The 18,161-nt window shown below is 36.3% G+C and overlaps 1 protein-coding gene and 1 non-coding gene across 2 annotated transcripts; both read right to left on the bottom strand.

Annotated features, from left to right (window-relative positions):
* Positions 1 to 3,033: 3,033 nt before the first annotated feature.
* TMX1 (thioredoxin related transmembrane protein 1) lies at positions 3,034 to 17,408 on the bottom strand. Its single transcript, XM_028506879.2, has 8 exons — positions 17,161 to 17,408; positions 14,066 to 14,181; positions 12,677 to 12,722; positions 10,639 to 10,767; positions 8,636 to 8,681; positions 8,434 to 8,535; positions 8,249 to 8,315; positions 3,034 to 4,787 (listed from the first exon to the last, which is right to left on the bottom strand). The coding sequence occupies exons 1-8, from the start codon at positions 17,310 to 17,312 to the stop codon at positions 4,609 to 4,611; spliced, it is 837 nt and encodes a 278-aa protein (XP_028362680.1). The 5' UTR covers positions 17,313 to 17,408; the 3' UTR covers positions 3,034 to 4,608.
* On the bottom strand, positions 13,812 to 13,952 carry LOC114493642. Its single transcript, XR_003684260.1, has one exon. It is a non-coding gene; the product is annotated as a small nucleolar RNA SNORA70 (small nucleolar RNA).
* Positions 17,409 to 18,161: the final 753 nt, after the last annotated feature.

Here is an 18,161-nt window from a genome sequence, read left to right as displayed (position 1 = left end):
TTGGCTTAATTTGCACACTCTTGGCTCATGGTTTATTGGAACTCTAAAAACTAATTACAAACCTTCTCCTAGTATTTATCTGTTTCAGTGGCTTAGAGGGGTGACCACGTTTTTAATGCTGCTACTCAACTCTTGTTCTGTCACATGACTAAATGATCAAATGAAAAGAACTGAAAAAACCTAGTAACACTTACGGATGTTTTAACAATCATCTGGGAAAACAGACACATTGTGATTCCCCAAGTGGTAGTGAAGATAGGCAGTAAAGATGTTGTGAATTTTTCAGCTAAGGCCAAATGGCAACAAAGGAGTGACACTGACAACTGAAATTCTTCACATCCACACAGCTTACTGTACACATTAACAACTTTATTGTTCCATTTTCATTTACCTGGTATTAAAATTCCTAGAAACTTGCCCAGAAAGCTAAAGTGACAAATAACTTCATTGTTCATTTTAAGAACTTCTTCGTTTTACCTGAATATTGAACTGCTTAACTTACCCTCATTTCCCAAATACAAAAATCCATGTCCAGAAATGTGGCAGTCACATTCCTAGTCAGGGGTCCTTTGACCACTGCCCAGAAGTCTCCCACAACACTATGCTTTGTCGCAAATTAACAATGAGGTTCAGGCCTCAAGAAGTTAATCAGATTTTAGGACAAAATATGAATGTAACAATTATCCCATTAAAGGTAAAGAACCTCAGAAATCACTTTACTCATAAATAGAGGCCTAGAGATGTATAGTGAATTGCTCAGTGTCACTCAGTTAACTGGTATAGTTAAGTGCAAAAAAAATATTACAAGACAGAATGTGATTTAATGACCAGAAAATGATAAAAACCCACACTATTTGAAAAGAAAAAAAACTATGTGGGCCAGAAAGGACTTACAGGACTTGAGCTGACTTTTGAACCAACAAATGGATTGTGAAGCATGTTCATGGGAACTGATTTCTTCAAGTAGTTTCAGGAATAGCCATTGGGTTGGTAAAAGGAGACACAGTTAGGAGCATTTAAAATTTCCAGTCAAATATGTATTTGATTCTGTAGGAGCAGAGATATCCCAAGTTTAGAGAAAGTTTCAGAGGAATGCCCAGGTAGCATTATGTTGAATCTTTCCAAATACTTAAGTTGATATATTTCAATCAACTAGTAACCTTGTTTCTATGATAAGCCTTACCATACACTAAAGCTAGGGAAGTTTTTAAAAATTCTTAAGAAGTTTCAGATAAATCAAACCTTTCTTTGGTCAACTGGCTTCTTTTACTTTCATTTTTTATGTTTTCATTTTCAGGATACAACCAGAATGAGTTGACACCACAATGAAAACAGGTTTAAAAGTAATGTCACACACAACCAAAGTGGTAAAAAGGAGGGGCATTGATATCACAGCCAAAATACTGATATTATCACCATTTATGATAGAGTGAAAGACATCTAAATCTGCAAGTAGAATATTCAATTTAAAATTTTACTTTTAGAATTATACAATTACTCCATAGGGCCACTTGTTTAAATTCCTTCCTAAATCAATGATCTTATTAATAAAAGATTCACATCAGAATTAATCTGCTTTGTCAATCATACCTCAGTAAAGCTGGAAAAAAATTAAATAATTTGAAAGAATTCTACCTTAAACTATGGATCAGAATGTTCAAAAATGTTAATTTTATAAGATAACTAAGCCCAGAACTATGCTTTCTATGCATTGGGTTGAAAAGGGAGACAAATGACTTGAGAGAAAATTGTTTTCAAAAGCAAGACTTACTGGAATAATAACCTTGATTGTTTATGCAGTACCCAAAATCACAAGACTTCAAATACTGAATTCTGATATTTCTGAATGTTGACTTCTGATTATTCTGAATATTGTTCTTACAAAAGTCTGATGAGTGCAATTTTAAGTATTAAAATTCACATTTAAATTTAACATATAGACTGCTAAATCTTCAGTACTACTGAAAAAAAATCACAAGATTTGAAATCAAAACTGGATTCACATTGTACCTATTTGTCATAACTCTCTGAGCCTGTTCACCTAAAAGATGTGTGATATTTACCTACTGTAGGTTGTAGTTGGGACTAAATGAATCATTAATAGTAACTTAGAAAAACTCTTAATAGGTAATCAATGAATGGTAGCTATTATTACAGACACAAGAATCGTCATTAAGTATTTAGGCAGTGTGGTAGAACACTACATTTCCCATTGAAGTGATCAGATTTTAAACACTTCCATGGTGGAGCTGAATGATTGGGTGATGGGGGAGAGTGGGTGGAGCGGCAGAGTTCTCCAGAATGCTGCTGCATCTCATTCTTTCCTAAGTGATCTGTAGTTAAAATGCCATGTTGAGCCCCCATAAACCAAGAATGGAAAAAGAGGTCCCTTAAAGGTAAAATTATCCCATATCATTCTGAGCTTTTGATGTGCCAGAAAACTGCTTACTCAGATGTCTACTGTGACAGTCCTAAAGAACTGAAAGATGTTGTTTTCTGAAATATCAAGTCTCTACCTGTTCTGCCTATTTCCAATTTGCTGTGTATATATATATTTTCTAATTACTTAAGAACTTGAAATTTATAATTTATGTATACTAGGAACTAGAAAATAGAATGCTGCTCTGGCTGGCGTAGTAGCTCGGTGGACTGAGTGCGGGCTGCGAACCAGTGTCACAGGTTTGATTCCCAGTCAGAGTACATGCCTGGATTGCAGGCCATGACCCCCAGCAACCGCACACTGATGTCTCTCCCCCTCTCTCCCTCTTTCTCCCTCCCTTCCCTCTCTAAAAATAAATAAAATCTAAAAAAAAAAAGAAAATAGAATGCTTAATTAAGCATTTACTCTATTTATGAATAAAGTGATTTCTGAGGTTCTGAGAACTGTTTTCCTCTATCATTTGCTCAAGTAACAGAAAAAGATGTGTATGATTACACATTATCAAGTACATAGTGACCCAACTATTCATCTGAACATTGTTAAATACATATTAAACATTTCTAAATATGCAACTAGAAATCATACATCTTCAGTTTTAGTGAAGGCTTAGAAAAGTTTATTTTGTGCTTATAATATTTTCCTAAAGCATCACAAAATTACTGTACATCCAAACTCTTCAGTGGTAGAATACTTAATATTCTAAAGGAGAGGCCTTTAAAGAAAACTGTTGTATACTATGAAGCTGTATGTCTAATGAACTAACAAAGAAGCAGAATCTACATGAGAGAGGACATTACAGAAATCATCTATTACATAATACACAGGTGATCATTCTGAATACTTACAGTTTTCACCTTTTTGTAGCCAAAACAGTTCTCTATTGCCGCCCCACACTGATCCCACTTTTGCTGTAAGGTGCTAACTCTTTAAGGAGTAAAAATATGTTAAATGTCCCATCCTGCTGATTCCCACCTGTGAAATACCACATAGTAGAAAGTGTAGAATACAAAGTTTGTCTTCTTAAAGACATAAAAATATTATGATTTTAAAACACCAAGCATACACTGACTTTGTAAAATCAAGAACTTTCTATATGAGGATGAATATACTTTGAAAGCTAACACTGTAAAAGATCCTTTTTCCTGAGTAAAATGCTAACTTTATTTTATATCAGATTAAGCTTCCATCAATTTTTAAAACATAAAATGCAGAGGCTTTTTCACATCAAATGAAAGTCTGGAATGTTTACCTTCACATCAAAAATACAAAAAAAGTCCAAGTTCAACAAGAATAATTTAAAATCTGAAATAAGTGGCCAAAATTTTAAATCAGTAGACAGCTCTTGTTTTAAGGATCCCTCAGTAAACTTCAGTTTGCAACAACAAAATAAAGTACTACAACAACAAAATAAAATACTATTTATTAAAATATGAAAAATATTTCCAGGATATTCTCCAATTTGGAAAATGAAAAATGTAACCCATGGTAAGAAAGGTATGCTGAACAGAGAAACAAAAAATGTAACCAAACTTTATAGGAATCAAGGCAACACCATGGACATACAAAAACTTCCTAAATCAGGAGCATATCCTATATTATCATGTGTAAAAAAACTGTAATTAAAATAAGGTTAATTTTTATTAGTTGCATTATTTGAAACTGAGGAAATTTTAGACTATTTTCACTAAAAGGACCACAAAATTATCACTGAAATAGTATTTCTTGAGACAGTGGACAAAGTTCCCATTTATGGGAAATATATTTGTTTGTTTTTTCACACAGTGAAACAAGAAAATTTTATTAAATGAGAAATCTTTTTCTCTAATCTCCTTAAATACCTCAATAATGCAATACTTGGGAAATGTAATTTTTTAACCTCAAAAATTTTATTATGAAAAAGGTCATTATTAAACAAACACACAAATCTTATTGCTTGGCACCAGATTCTTCAAAAATTTAAAGAACTGTTTAAACCACCATACTGCTGTTATATCCTACTTCAAACTTTTCACATAGTGCTCCTTTTCTTTTCTAAAGGGAGACCTTTCAATCTAATGACAAAATAGATGGAATCCTGCAAGGAACAAGTCACAGTTCACTTCAAACCAAAAGAAATGATTAATTTTCTGTTTCTGTCCAAATTATATTAAGATATTTATAAAAATTAACTAAGATTTATCTGTGGCCCATGAAGGACCCACAGAACGTTGTCTTATGGCATTCTGTGGAAAGTCTTTATTTGTTCCTTCTTTATGTTCAGTGTCCTCTTCTGAAACATCTTCTTCATCGGCCTCATGTTCCTCCTCCACTTTTTTCAAAGGTTGAGAAGATTCTGGTAATAATTTTTCTTAAAGATAAAGACGACAAAATATTTTTTGTTGATGTAATTAGATTTGCATTAGTATAAAGTCAAGACATGATTTCTTATGCCCATAAACTGCTCTGGCATTTATTTATCAATCCAAAAGGAAAAAGTTGTCTTTAGGAATAAGAGATACCATAAAAATAAAAGTTGGTTTACAAGATCCATTTCACTTTCCAAATTCATTATAATTACCTATTTATGAATTGAAATTAACAAATCAGAATCAATGCTGTGAAAATGGATGTTGTAAAAAATATACTGCATTAAATACAATTATATTAATTTGCTATTAAATCTTTTAATTAATAAGTATACAGAACAAATTTCAACATTACCCTTGTTTCAGTTCCCAAGTGAATAGCAATCAGACATTTATAGTTAGTTGAAGGTTATATTCCTATCCATGTCTTTTTCCCAAGTAGTTTCATAAATGTGCTTCCTCTAATCCACATATACTTTTATTAAGGTATAATTGCAAACAATAGAATGTACAAATCTTAAGTGCACAGCTCCATGAATTTTCAAATATGTATACATATACTTTTTTTTTTCATAAGACCTGTTGCTAGTTAACATAAACTTAGACCACACCATGTTAAACTGAGATACAGAGCACAGAACTGGGCCAATGAGCTTCACTCTCTTCAGAGATGATAGACTGCTGCTCGTTCCAGGCAATCCAGAATGGACTGGAGGAGGAAAAATATAGCAGCTATAGGAGTAAATTACCATGTAGTGAACAATCTGTTCTTTGGTCTGTCTGGCATCCCTCTTTCCGTTTGGTTAATAGCCTCTTCCCTATACCACATCCCATGTGGGTGTGGTGAGCACCACAGTTTATAGCAGTGGTTCTCCACCAGGGGTGATTCTGCCCTACCAACGAACATGTGGTAATGTCAGGAGAATTTCTTTTTTTTTTTTTTTTAAAGATTTTATTTATTTATTTTTAGAGAGGGAAGGGAGGGAGATAGAGAGAGAGAGACAGAGAAACTTCAATGTACGGTTGCTGGGGGTCATGGCCTGCAACCCAGGCATGTACTCTGTCTGGGAATCGAACCTGGGACACTTTGGTTCCCAGCCTGCGCTCAATCCACTGAGCTATGCCAGCCAGGGCGAGAATTTCTGATTGTCACAATGGGGAGGTAGTGCTGCTGGTGATCAATGAGATGCTGCTGAACACCCAACAACATACAAAAGACAGTCCATCATAATTAAAAACTATGTAGCCTAAAAGGTTAATAGTGTCAAGGTTCAGAAATCCTTGGTTTACAGTGACTGTTCCAAAAAGTGAACCGTTTACATAAGTGGAATACACCCAAATTTTCCCAAAAGATGGTTGGTTGTGGGGAGAGATATATTTCCTTCTCACTCTGCAATTGTGAGCTATCACTTTTATGCTAAGGACTGATGAGAGACAAAAATGGAGCAAATAAAGGCAAGAACTTGAGCAGTTCAGAAACATAACATCCTAATATGTGAGCCCCAGGATCCAATCAACTCTACCCTCAGATTTCCTTGCTACATAAACCAATAAATTCCTATTCTGCTTAAAAGTAGACTGAGGTGAGTCTTTCCCTAAGCAACTCAAAATCTAAGCCAAACACATACTAGAAAACAATTCAAATCATCAAGGCTATTATTAAAAGGGGCAATATCACAAAGTATGGATCACTATCAGTTGTGTCACAGATTACTTAAGAGATACATTTGTTTGGCTAAGGTTTCTGAAGTGAAATAAAATATGCATTCACCAACTTTTAAACTGTCTGTTAAGTAATCTGTGCTCACATTTTTCTTCCTATAGGGCAGAGGCCCTTGGTGGATAAAATGTTTCCTTCCCCAATACATGTCCTTTTTATAGTATTAAAGCAATTACTTACAAAAGGAAAAGAAAACCTATCAGTTACTCAATGAACAAAGTAAACCAGAAATGCAATCTCCACTGACTTCATTTAAGGAGTTTTGACCTCAATAAATCCTAAGTCATGAAAGGCAGCATATGGAAAGGCCAGGCCAAGAGTCTGATTTAGGTTCTACTCTAAATTCTGTCATTTCTGTGTGACCTTGGAAAATAGTTCGTCTCTCTGGGCCTTAGTTTACTCAATCACAAAATAGGAAGAATGTTGCTTTTATGCAGTCCACTTTAGAGGGTTGCTGAAAAGCAAATGGGATGATGAAAATTGAAAGTTCTTTACAAACAGCAAACAAGAAGACCTCCATAACAATGTAATTGTCAAGACTGAAAATAAATGATTGCTAGGTTATTATAGCAAGACAGACAGCAGTGAATACTTCTAATTGTGTAAACTCATAGCACACTGTCAATCCTAAATCAACTATAGGAATTGCTTTTCCCAATTTCCTACCCGAAAAACTTAAGATGTGGCTGACTAAAAAAAAAACCTTCAAACACCCTATAGCAATGAATGACTTCCAAAGCAGAATATATTTAACTTTTTTGCATTCAAGTATGTTCAAATGGATCTATGAATACCATGGAATTTTCAAATAAATTGATATCAATGTTAAGTATTTGCAAATTATATGCAATATTAAAATTCTCCACATTTTAAAAGAAAATAAATGTATTCCAAAATCCATGGAGCTGTTATTCTTACATGAAATATATATTCTCCTCCTCCTTCCGATATAAGCCACCCTCCATATTTAGAAACCTAAGCTGGAAAGGAGGGGTTAAGAAGTACAAATTTCCACTTATAAAAAACAGCCACGGGGCCCTGGCTGGCGTAGCTCAGTGGATTGAGTGCGGGCTGCGAACCCACTGTGTTGCAGGTTTGATTCCGAGTCAGGGTACATGCCTGGGTTGCAGGCCATGACCCCCAACAACCGCACACTGATGTTTCTCTCTCTCCCTCTTTCTCCCTCCCTTCCCTCTCTAAAAAATAAATAAAATCTTTACAAAAAAATCTGCTTCAAAAAAAAAAAAGCCACGGGAATATAAAGTACAGTATAGGGAATAGTCAATAATATCGTAATAACTATGTATGGTATCAGATGGGTACTGGGACTTATTGGAGTGATCACTTTGTAAGGCAGGAATTTTCAACCAGTATATGTAAGAATTTTTAAAACATGCAGTACCTGACTCGTCAGGGGTACTGACCTCTTTTCCCTTAGCTTGTCAAATTAAAAAAATGACAACAGCCAACACAAAATGAGCCATCTAGTGTAAATGATTCAAATTATACCTATTTTTATTTTCAGATAGGCAAAAAATCTATTTTTTGGTATGACACAGAATTTTAGTAATTAGTTTATGTGTGCCATGAGAAGAAAGGTTGAAAACTGCTGTCATAAGGTATATTAATGTCTAACCACTAATCTGTACACCCAAAACTAAAACATGTCAACTATAATCAAAAATAAATTTAAAAAATGAATAAGTAATAATATAACCTAAAATAAAATAAAAATATACTTACTGGAAGGGTATGGCTGTGGTCGGCGCCTTTTTGAAGGACAAAGACAATCTGCCACAAATATCATACACTGCAAAAATAAACATAAGAAAGCCAAATAAATATATATTATAAAGCTAGTGAACTATATAAAATTATCAAGTTTTAAGATATTTTTCTTCCTAGTACTCTGAAAATAAAGTACTTACAAGTCCTAGTAATAGTCCTGAAAGCAGAGTTGCTAAAGCGAAAACTGTGTATGATCCCCATACTGGTAATCCAAGGTCCTCAATAAAATAGTTATGGCAAGTCTAAAATAAAAAGAAAAAAAATAACCTAAAAACCTGGTCATTTGAAAAAAAGTAATACTGTCAAAAATGTTTAAAAGAGAAATAAAATTTTAGCCCATACCCTGATCCACATAGATAGCTGAAAGAGAGCTGACATACTACTCATCCTAAAATGAAAGAGAGATGATTGAACAACTGAGTAAGGTATACAGCTTTGAAGTAGAATATATGTGTGTATAGCTATAGCTTCTATTTTTCACTCTATAATCCCAGCAGGCCAGATTTTATTGATGATGTTAATCAAGATTAGTCATACAGCACTAATTTCAAGACTTTAATGAGACTTGTTAATGAAAATTAAGTTTCTGAATTGTTCCCATTATGTGATGTCCTCATACATAAAACACAGTCATTTTTTTCCTTTTCTCCTACAGCTTTGACATTAACCTTTCACCTTTCATCTGATGACTTCTCCAACGTACTCTGCATAAGAGGTTACAAGCTCTATGGAACCAGTTAAAGTCAGGCATACTGTAAAGCAATTGGGTACAGAATCCTTCCACAAGCAGAGCCTTACGGAAGAACTAGGTGCACATATTGGGCAGATCCTCCCCACCTTAGAATTACCCGCCTTTCATACTAAAATTACACTTACAATAGCTTTAGTTTGATATAGTTTAATGATATATAAACTAATTATATAGGAAACAAATGCTAAGTTATCATATAAGTAAAAATAATTATTTTCACATAATTAAATCCAAGCAGTTTAGATGGATAGGTAAAGGGCATGTTCCAAAAAAAGGACTGGTTTGTTTGTTCCCAACTGTTTTCCCTCTATCAAAAGTATTACCACCAACATATAAACCAATTCACGCACAAGCCAAAGTTCCTATATGTGGGACCTAATCCAACTGCCCATCATTAGAAGAGTGAATCTGCTGAGCTGACACCTGGAGAGCCCCTTATTCAGTTCACCAATAAAAAAGGTACAGACTGCTGCCCTGAGGACTCAGCAGAGACTTAGAAGCAAATTCCTTCTTCTATCAAAAGACTAAGAAGATTCACCTATGAGATTTCAAAAAAAAACAAAAATCAGTTACATTTTCGGTCCAACAGAGAAAGGTACTTTAATCATGTTGCTTTTGTTTAAAATGCAAAATGGGAAGAGGAACAAGGAATTGAAACATAAAGCCTCCCTACACTCTGAACTAATTAGAGTCCATCACAAACACTTGGTGCCTCAATTAGGTTGACATGGTGGTACAGTGGAGAAATTCAGAAAAGGTACAGAAAAGGACATATCAATTCAGATTTTCACAGGAGAGGTATAAGGGGAAGGTAGAAGATAAATTCTATTTCAAAATAATGCTTAGAGCCAATCTTCTCCCTACTCCCAGAATCCATTTTTTATCTCTTCCACCACTGGTGTCCCAAGTGCCCAATAGTCCAACAGCAAGTGTGGAGAGGAGACAGGAAGAGACAGCTTAGCCACACCAGGATAAATCCATAGTGACCTTAGCAAAACTCAATACTCTTGAAAGTCTCTTGAGTGACCCCTGAGGTATTGCACCCCAACAGCTAGCAGGAAATATACATGCTATCTCCAATCCTTACTGTTCATAGCAAGCTGCTGCCCTCTAGTTATATGTAAAGCTCAGTAGTTAGTCATGCCATCAGGGATATTAAGGTCATTGTTCACCCCATCTAATCAAACAAGAAGTTATCACACTGGTAGAATAATTCAATCACATTAAATAAAGAACTAAAATCTAAAGGTAGCACGAGTAGATACATGTTTGAGGCTTCTCATTCAAATATTAAGCTCAAATGACAACTTTCCCATTTCTTCTTACTCAGGAGCATCATTTAACTTCTGATGATAGAAATGACCTTATCCTCAGAGTTAACACATTCCTGAAAAGGATTTCAAGTTAATGCTATAAAATGTCTCCTCGCTTAAGAATCAAAGTATTTGTTTAACCTAGAAGAGTGAAATAAAAAATAATCACACAATAAATCTGAATATACTTTAAGAGCCTAAGAAGGCTTTCTTTACACAAAACATAATTACCTGTTCCAATTAAAATGGAAATAAATAAGAAAAAAACCCCTCATACTTACAGAATAGAACCTGGACCAAACCATGATGAAACAGGTTCAATACTCTTCCACTCTCTGTCACTTACAAAGTTTATGAAGTCTTTCTTAGTCCTTGGGCCCTGATAGCGCCTAAATTCGCCATCTTTACAACTAAAAAGATAAGAATAAGTATTATTCAGCACCAAATAAATAAACTTTGTATTTGTTTTGTTATTTCTTTAATCTCTTTACAATTAATACTAATATTCAAAATCGTTGGCAAAGCACAAGTAGCAAGTTACATTAATTATCAATTCATGACATCTCAGCCCCAAATTTAATCAATGAGGTTATATTTTTACACAATCATCAGCCTAAGACTATCACTGTTACTCTTTCAAATAATAAAACCAGGAAACAAAATAAGTCATTATATGTCAATTATATCTCAATAAAACAGGGGTATGGGGGGGGCGGACAGACAGACGCAAAGGAGGTAAATCTCAGAAAATAACTTTTAAGCCTTATGTGTAATACATATATTATACAAAGAGTTGTTAGAAGAGTGTCTGATAGTTATTGTCAGTTATTGTTAACTGTAAGTTAAAACATTTAAGGCAATTCTCTGGTATTTTCAGTCATAATCAACTCATCTCAGCCATCATGCCTTAAATCACTGGAGGCATCTGGTAAAGTGCTTCCCTTTGTCCCATTTCAGTAATTCTACTTTACAGTCTGCTGTGCATTCTTCCTGACATCCACCTTGTCCTTCTCATTCCCAGTGTATGGAGTTCTGCTGTAGGGTGGTAACTGCTCTCTCTGCTCCCACATCTTCACCATTCCCAAACTACCTTAAATAATACTGCAATCTAACCCTACTTAATTAACACTTCTATTTTTATCAGTTAAATGTAACAACTTTCAATAGTTCCCTACTACCTACCATAGGGTTAAAGGATCCTTTCCAGAGCCAAAGACCACAAGAAAGCCAAAAACCAAAGATTTGTGGGGGGAAAAAATGGCATTTGAGCTGTTTTTGAATGACAGGCAGGATTTCAAAAGTCAGAAGTTAAGAGAATGGGCATAATAAACAACATGATTAAAAGAAAATGGGCAGGAAATTCCAGGTAAGTTCAGTGGGTGTTGAGAAGTAAAAAAGAAAGGGGGAGTCTGATTATAGCCACTTAAGAGACACTGTGGGATACAGTAAAGTACTGATTGCAAAGAAAAAGAAGCACTTATGGAGACAGAGAATAGACATTTAAATAGATACAAAGGGAGCATGAGAAAATAAAAAAGGTATAGGGAAATATTTAGACATGAAAAATGAAGAAAAAGAAAGTGAAACACAGACACATAAAAAATTGCCAACTTGTTGTTTGCATAACTTTTAATGAGGAAAGCTCAATGAATACCTCCTGGCATTCAACCCACCAGCCAGATGGGCATTAAGGTAAAGGGCAGTTATAGATTTGAGATTTCCTATCTCTCCTTAGAAGATAAAATCAAACTAAAAGACCTGATATTGAAGACTATACAATAGTCTTGTTCATTTTGTTCATTTTGACTTTACACCCAACCATTTCACCTACCACTGTCCCACGGTTGAGCTACAGCACTTTCTTAGCTAATTTTTTTTTAACATAACATGTTCCTATTTACGACTATTTATGAGATGCCCTCAGGAGAGTGCTTACTCTGTACTTTTGAAATCTACCTCCCACGTTGCGTTGAAACCCCATAATCTCCACAAACCACTCCAGCCCAGGTTTTCCCTTACCGATTTTTCTACAGGACTAACCACAACTCTGGGCTCAAAAACATTTACTTTGCTAAAGAGTAACAAATCATTTCATGTGAACATCCCCTTTGAAAACAACTACAAATCTTTGAAATTAGGGGCTGTTTCATACATCATTCATCTATGTAAAGGCACCTAGAACAGCACTAGTAGTTAATAAACCTTCCAATACACTTAATGAATATAACACTTTTTAAACATAATCCAGGGCAGAGGCCTGTATTCTGATTACACTATGATGCATCCTTTTTCATAACCACCAAATCTTCAAATACTTACTGATAAATAGTAGGAAGAGCAGTTATGATAAATCGTCCACTCAGTCCTGCAAATGATAAAGATTACAAATAAAGACAAGAAAGAGTACAGAGCAGGTTTTATATGGGCCAATCACTTACCACTTAAAAATTGATTCTGATTTAAATACTAATAGAAAAAAATATTAAATTATACCAAAAATAATTCAGTTTTTTTTCTTCTTAAAAAGATTTTATTTATTTTTAGAGAGAGGTAAAGGGAGGGAGAAAGAGGGGGAGAGAAACATCAATGTGTAGTTGCCTCTTGGGGGCCTGCAACCCAGGCATGTGCCCTGACTGGGAATCAAACTGGCGATGCTTTGGTTCACAGGCCCACACCCAATCTACTGAGCTATACCAGCCAGGTTAAGAGTTTTATAGCATGAAAAATAAAAAACCTAATTATCTACTTAAAGCAACTTTTAAAAAAAAACTACTACACATAATCTCAATTAAAAAGTGAATTTGTATATAAACACTTGATCAATTATACTGTGCCAACAGTTGTCTATATTATTTATAAAGGCCTAAAATCAAATCAAATTGCATTTGACATTCAGAAAACAAAGGCTGAGTTTAAGATGTTGTTAGAAATGGAACACATCATGAATCATAAGCTGGGCAATAATAATAGGAGCTAACAAGACTTCAAGTGTTCAATATTAGCTATTATTACCATTTGGAATCAGGCAGAGTCGAGAACCCAGGTACTATATTGTGAGCAAGAACAAGAAAGATGAGACTGGACTAAGAAAGGAGCATGCCTGAGGGCAGGACCTGCCACTTGGCCAGAGGGTCAAGTCAGGAGTGCGCACTTGACCCCACAACCATGCAGATGCAGGCTTTGTAATTAAAAGCCCATGTCCTCAAATCACAGGTATTAAATTTGGAACCCAATTACAGAGATTCATAACTTGTCAAGGAATATGACCTTGGCTCTGCAAATAACCTCAATGACATGCTCTTTATCCTAAAGCTTAATATGGATGCAAATGGTGTCTTTGGCTACTGTCCACCTGGACCACAGTGTTCTAGGACTTCTTACACACTAGTCTGGGGCCTGGGATACAAAGCAAAGAAGATCAGAGGCAGTTATGTGGGGAAGAATGAAGGGAGAGTGAGATCTCCAAGATCCCTTAGACCTACACATAAAAGGAATGAGCTGCATCCATTCCTTGAGACCAAGGAATCTGCTTTTTGAAGTCACTGCACACTGAGCCCCCAGCAGGGAGGTGCTGAGTTGGCTTAATTGACTGCAGACAGTTATGTTTTCAAAACCTAATGAAAGGTAAAGTCCATGCAATGTGGAAAACAGGATAAACTTATCAATCAAGTATGCAAAGAAACAAAGCCATCCATAGACTTACAGTACCTGGCTGCTCTGTAACATCTACTTTTGCAACATGAACCTCAAGATCTTCTCCCCATTCAGCAAAACTTTCCCATTCTGGCTGAAGATTCTGACAAGCAGGACACCATGGTGCATAACTAAGAAATATAGTAAAAAAAAAAAAAGTTACACATTCAAATACAACCATACTGGAATAAAAATCCTAAAATGCGTAATTGTGAAGAACATTTTATACTAAAAAGATAGCAGAGTGGTTCATTTCATGAAAATAAAAAAGTTTTAAATGTGAACCAAACACTCTGGCAATTAAGATCTATGAGTTGATGATGTTAATCACATAAAAGTAATTCTGAGAATAAGTTAAGACATAAGGATATTTTCACACATAAAGCAGCTCTTTAAAAAACAAAAATACCTTTGTATGTCTTTATGAAAATGTGGCCACCAGAAAGCTCAAAGCTACATTTGGAGTTCACCAGTTTTAATAATTTCACACTGCAGGAGTCACAGATGCAAGGTGCCAGTATGAGAAAAATAGGAAGCACCCAGGGCTGTGGTGAACAAAGGAGAGTTGCCCCACATCTTAAGCAGGAAACCACTGCTCAGGATGACTGCCACAGGGATTGCTGGCCCAGTATGGCAAGCTATTCTCATGTAAAAGAAACCAAAAAATTTGCATTTTTATTTTTTTAAAAATGTTACCTCAAAACATAAGCCATGGACACAAACTCCAGACAGGCCAAACAAATTCTTTTGGCCAGCCTTTGGTCAGCCTGTTTTTAAGACCTCAGGTTTACAAATCTACAGCCAAGCACATTATAATTTTAGTTACTCCTCAAGTATTCAGCATTTTTCAAGGTCCTGATTTTCCCCTCAGGTTTGACTTTGCCACTTTATTGTGTATTATCTTATAATTTGGCCTCAGTTTAATGGAACAGAAAGAATAAACCACAAAAGTGGTTTCTGTCCTCCATTATATATAATACTTGACTTGTTTTATTAAAAACAAGACTCCTAAGAGTAATAGGCATTATGGAACAAGACTAGTACCATACATAAAAGTCAAAGTTCCTAATAATAAATTGTATTACAGTGAAAATATCTCTGTAATAAAATTTTTGATGAGGATGAATTTAATGCAGGTAACGGATTTGTAATACCTAGCATTAGGATTACTAACTAGATCCCTTTACCAAGTTCCTTTTGTTTTTTGAGTGCTTTTTAAAGATTCAGCCTCAAAAATTAGTACGCTATGGAAGAAAAAAAAGCACTATCATATACTCTAATTTCACAGATGCAGATACTCTAATTCAAATCACCTGTACTTAACTTTTGAGTATTTATATAGTTTGATCAAACTCAGTTTCTAAAAATCTCCTTGAGTAATACTTGACTGTATTTTGCATATAAATTCATAATCACTGTTGCTTAACACATTATTTATGAAACAGTATTTTATGGGCACAATCTAAAAAACAAGTTCCTCATGACAATAAAAACTAAATGCTGTCACTTGTTATATTTCATCTCCCCTGCAACTTCCAACGGCGTGTGATCTCCCCTGCAACTTCCAACGGTGTGTGAAAATGCACTTCATTGAGTCACAGATTATACAAACACTGTACACATTTTCTCCTATCTTATCCTCCATATAGATGTTCTATATCTCTTTTGATTTTACCACTCAAGACTTAAGGATTTGGCCTTCTGGGTTTTCCCTTAATGATGTCCACTTTCACCTGCCTCCTAAACTGGCAACTGGAAAATACAGGAAAACACTGGAACCTTGTTAAAGAAGAGGGGTGTACTAACAGCTATCACTGCATGCCTACTGTTAGGCTTTAGAGCAGGGGTGTCAAACTCATTTTCACCAGGGGCCACATCAGCCTAGCAGGTGCCTTCAAAGGGCGGAAATAATTTTAGGACTGTATAAATGTAACTACTCATTAACTGTTAAGGAACTGAAATTACATTCTGCCCTTTGAAGGCAACCGGTAGGCTGATGTGGCCCCCGGTGAAAATGAGTTTGACACCCCTGCTTTAGAAGCTGAAAAAAACAATATCTGGACAGGTTAATTAAGTCTTTAGGTATGTTTCTTATCTGTAAAATGTGGGAAATAATACCTCTCATAGAATTTTGAGAGAATTAAATATAACAATGTATGTAAAGTGCTCAGCAGTATCTAGAACACAGTTAACACTCTGCGGTGTTTTTTTTATAATACCACCAGTATCGGTAACACTGCCCATCACTACCACCAATTTGCAAACTAAAGCAAAGGTAGATTGTTTATTTTCTACCGATGCAGAATGCATCTTATTATAACAGAACCACCGCAGAAGCGACTTTCTTCAAACATTTTACAATGACATTCACACATCTTTTCATACGGTACCATTCAGACAGCATTAAGAGTCACAACCCAGGACAATCAGTATTTTGCAAAAACACACAAACAAAGAAAAAATGCGAAATGTAGAATGAAAAAAAATAAAAGAAAAAACAATAAAGGGAATTAAGATTTTAAAATAACCCAACTTGAATTTGCTTGACATTTAAAATAAAAATGTACCTAATCCATAAAATAAAATTTAAAACAAAGAGTCCCAAATTCCAACACTATAAATGCGCTACCTTTTAAGGATAATAAGACAAAAGAGAGGTTCTGCTCAAATTCCTCTCTTGTAAAATATGGTAAAAATGAGTCGAGTCCGTTTGTGAAACATCATTCTAAAAAAATAACTGTATAGGAACTACTCATCCCAACCACCCCACCCCCAAGGCCATGAATTAAAGTTGAGAGAATCGGAACGCAATCTCGTAGGCACACTACAGCCTTAAATACGAAACCGGAGTGCAGTTTTAGAAGAAACTTAATGTTCCCTGGTGAAAACGAGAAGCGGGAGGGACCGAGCCAGCGGCCGGTCCGCAAAGCAGTTTGGAGATCTGCAGGCAGCGGGGGCGCGAGCTCCGCAGTCCGCAGTGGGAGTCCCCAGGAACTTGGGCCGCAGAGAAGGGTCAGGGGAGAGATGAAGTCTGGTGTCCAGACTCGGACCTAGAACCCCGGCTAGCCCAGCCCACCGAGGGGACCCCGAGACAATCACCCCGCGCTCACAATTCTATCATCCACTCTCCTTCCAGCAACTCTCTCCAGTTCTCGTCTGTGACGACGCGCACGTCGCTCCGCCGTCCGTGGGCCCAGGGAGCCCCGCAAAGCAACAGCACCAGCACTGCCACGGGAACTACAAGACTCCCGGGAGTCGCCATGTCGGCCGCTCGCCCACCCCCAGTAACCGCGATAGCCCCCACCTCCTAGGACCAGCCCCTCACTTCCGCCCTCGCGGGATGATCTGCTCATGCGCAAGACCGCGCGTCAGGACACGCGCGTGCCCGCGCGCGCGCGAGCTTCTAGAGGACTCCGAAGGCGCCGGTGAAGGCCTCGTTCCAGTTGGCTGAGTACAAAGGGAAGAGCGACTATCCCTAATGCGCATGACAGAAAAGCGGTCCCTTCCGTGCGCCTGGTCTGTGTGCCCCAGTATCATTGGGAAGGAACAAAGCGAATCATAGGCGTAGCGTAGAAAGTGGGCGGGGCTTCGGAGAGGAAGGGTTTCAAAGTCTGCGACTGGATTTGGCGCCAAGTGATTGGCATTTTATACTTTCTCTAGCCAGTTGGGAAGTTTACCGCAGTTTGCGATTAAATGCCCTTCAGAGTTTTCATTTGTTTCCTTTGGAAACTTTTGTAGTAAAGCTAGTGGATTTTTATATGAGTCAGAATGTTGATTTACCTCTGGAGAATTATAGATTGGAAAAGTGCACAGGGAAACCTTATGAGGTACCCTTTATATTTTGCGCCTTGTTCTGAACAGTTTCACAAGGGTGTACACAAACGTAAAAAGCCATCGAGCTGTAAATGTTAAGATTAGTACACTTTATGCAATTTAGGATGTATGTTATCCCTCAATTTTCTTAATGCAGTAATACAGAGATGCTAGGTCAGAAATCCAGATATAACAAATGCAAATCAAAACGTGCGCTATGTTTAGAAAGTATCAGTCAAATGAAAATAGTTGCCCTTACACGTCCTCACCTAACATTCTCTCCTAAATTCACTTCATT

The sequence above is a fragment of the Phyllostomus discolor genome, chromosome 1 (genome assembly GCF_004126475.2).
Source record: "Phyllostomus discolor isolate MPI-MPIP mPhyDis1 chromosome 1, mPhyDis1.pri.v3, whole genome shotgun sequence".
Classification (NCBI taxonomy): domain Eukaryota; kingdom Metazoa; phylum Chordata; class Mammalia; order Chiroptera; family Phyllostomidae; genus Phyllostomus; species Phyllostomus discolor.
The sequence above is the reverse complement of the archived record's forward strand: the minus strand, read 5'-3'. Positions and strand labels throughout refer to the sequence as shown.

Coding starts and splice junctions, on each gene's coding strand:
- TMX1 (XM_028506879.2), bottom strand. CDS start 17,312: ATGGCGACTCCCGGGAGTCTTGTAGTTCCCGTGGCAGTGCTGGTGCTG. Junction 14,182..17,160: donor GGAGAGTGGATGATAGAATT/GTGAGCGCGGGG, acceptor TATATTTCTTAG/TTATGCACCATGGTGTCCTG. Junction 12,723..14,065: donor AGATGTTACAGAGCAGCCAG/GTACTGTAAGTC, acceptor TATCATTTGCAG/GACTGAGTGGACGATTTATC.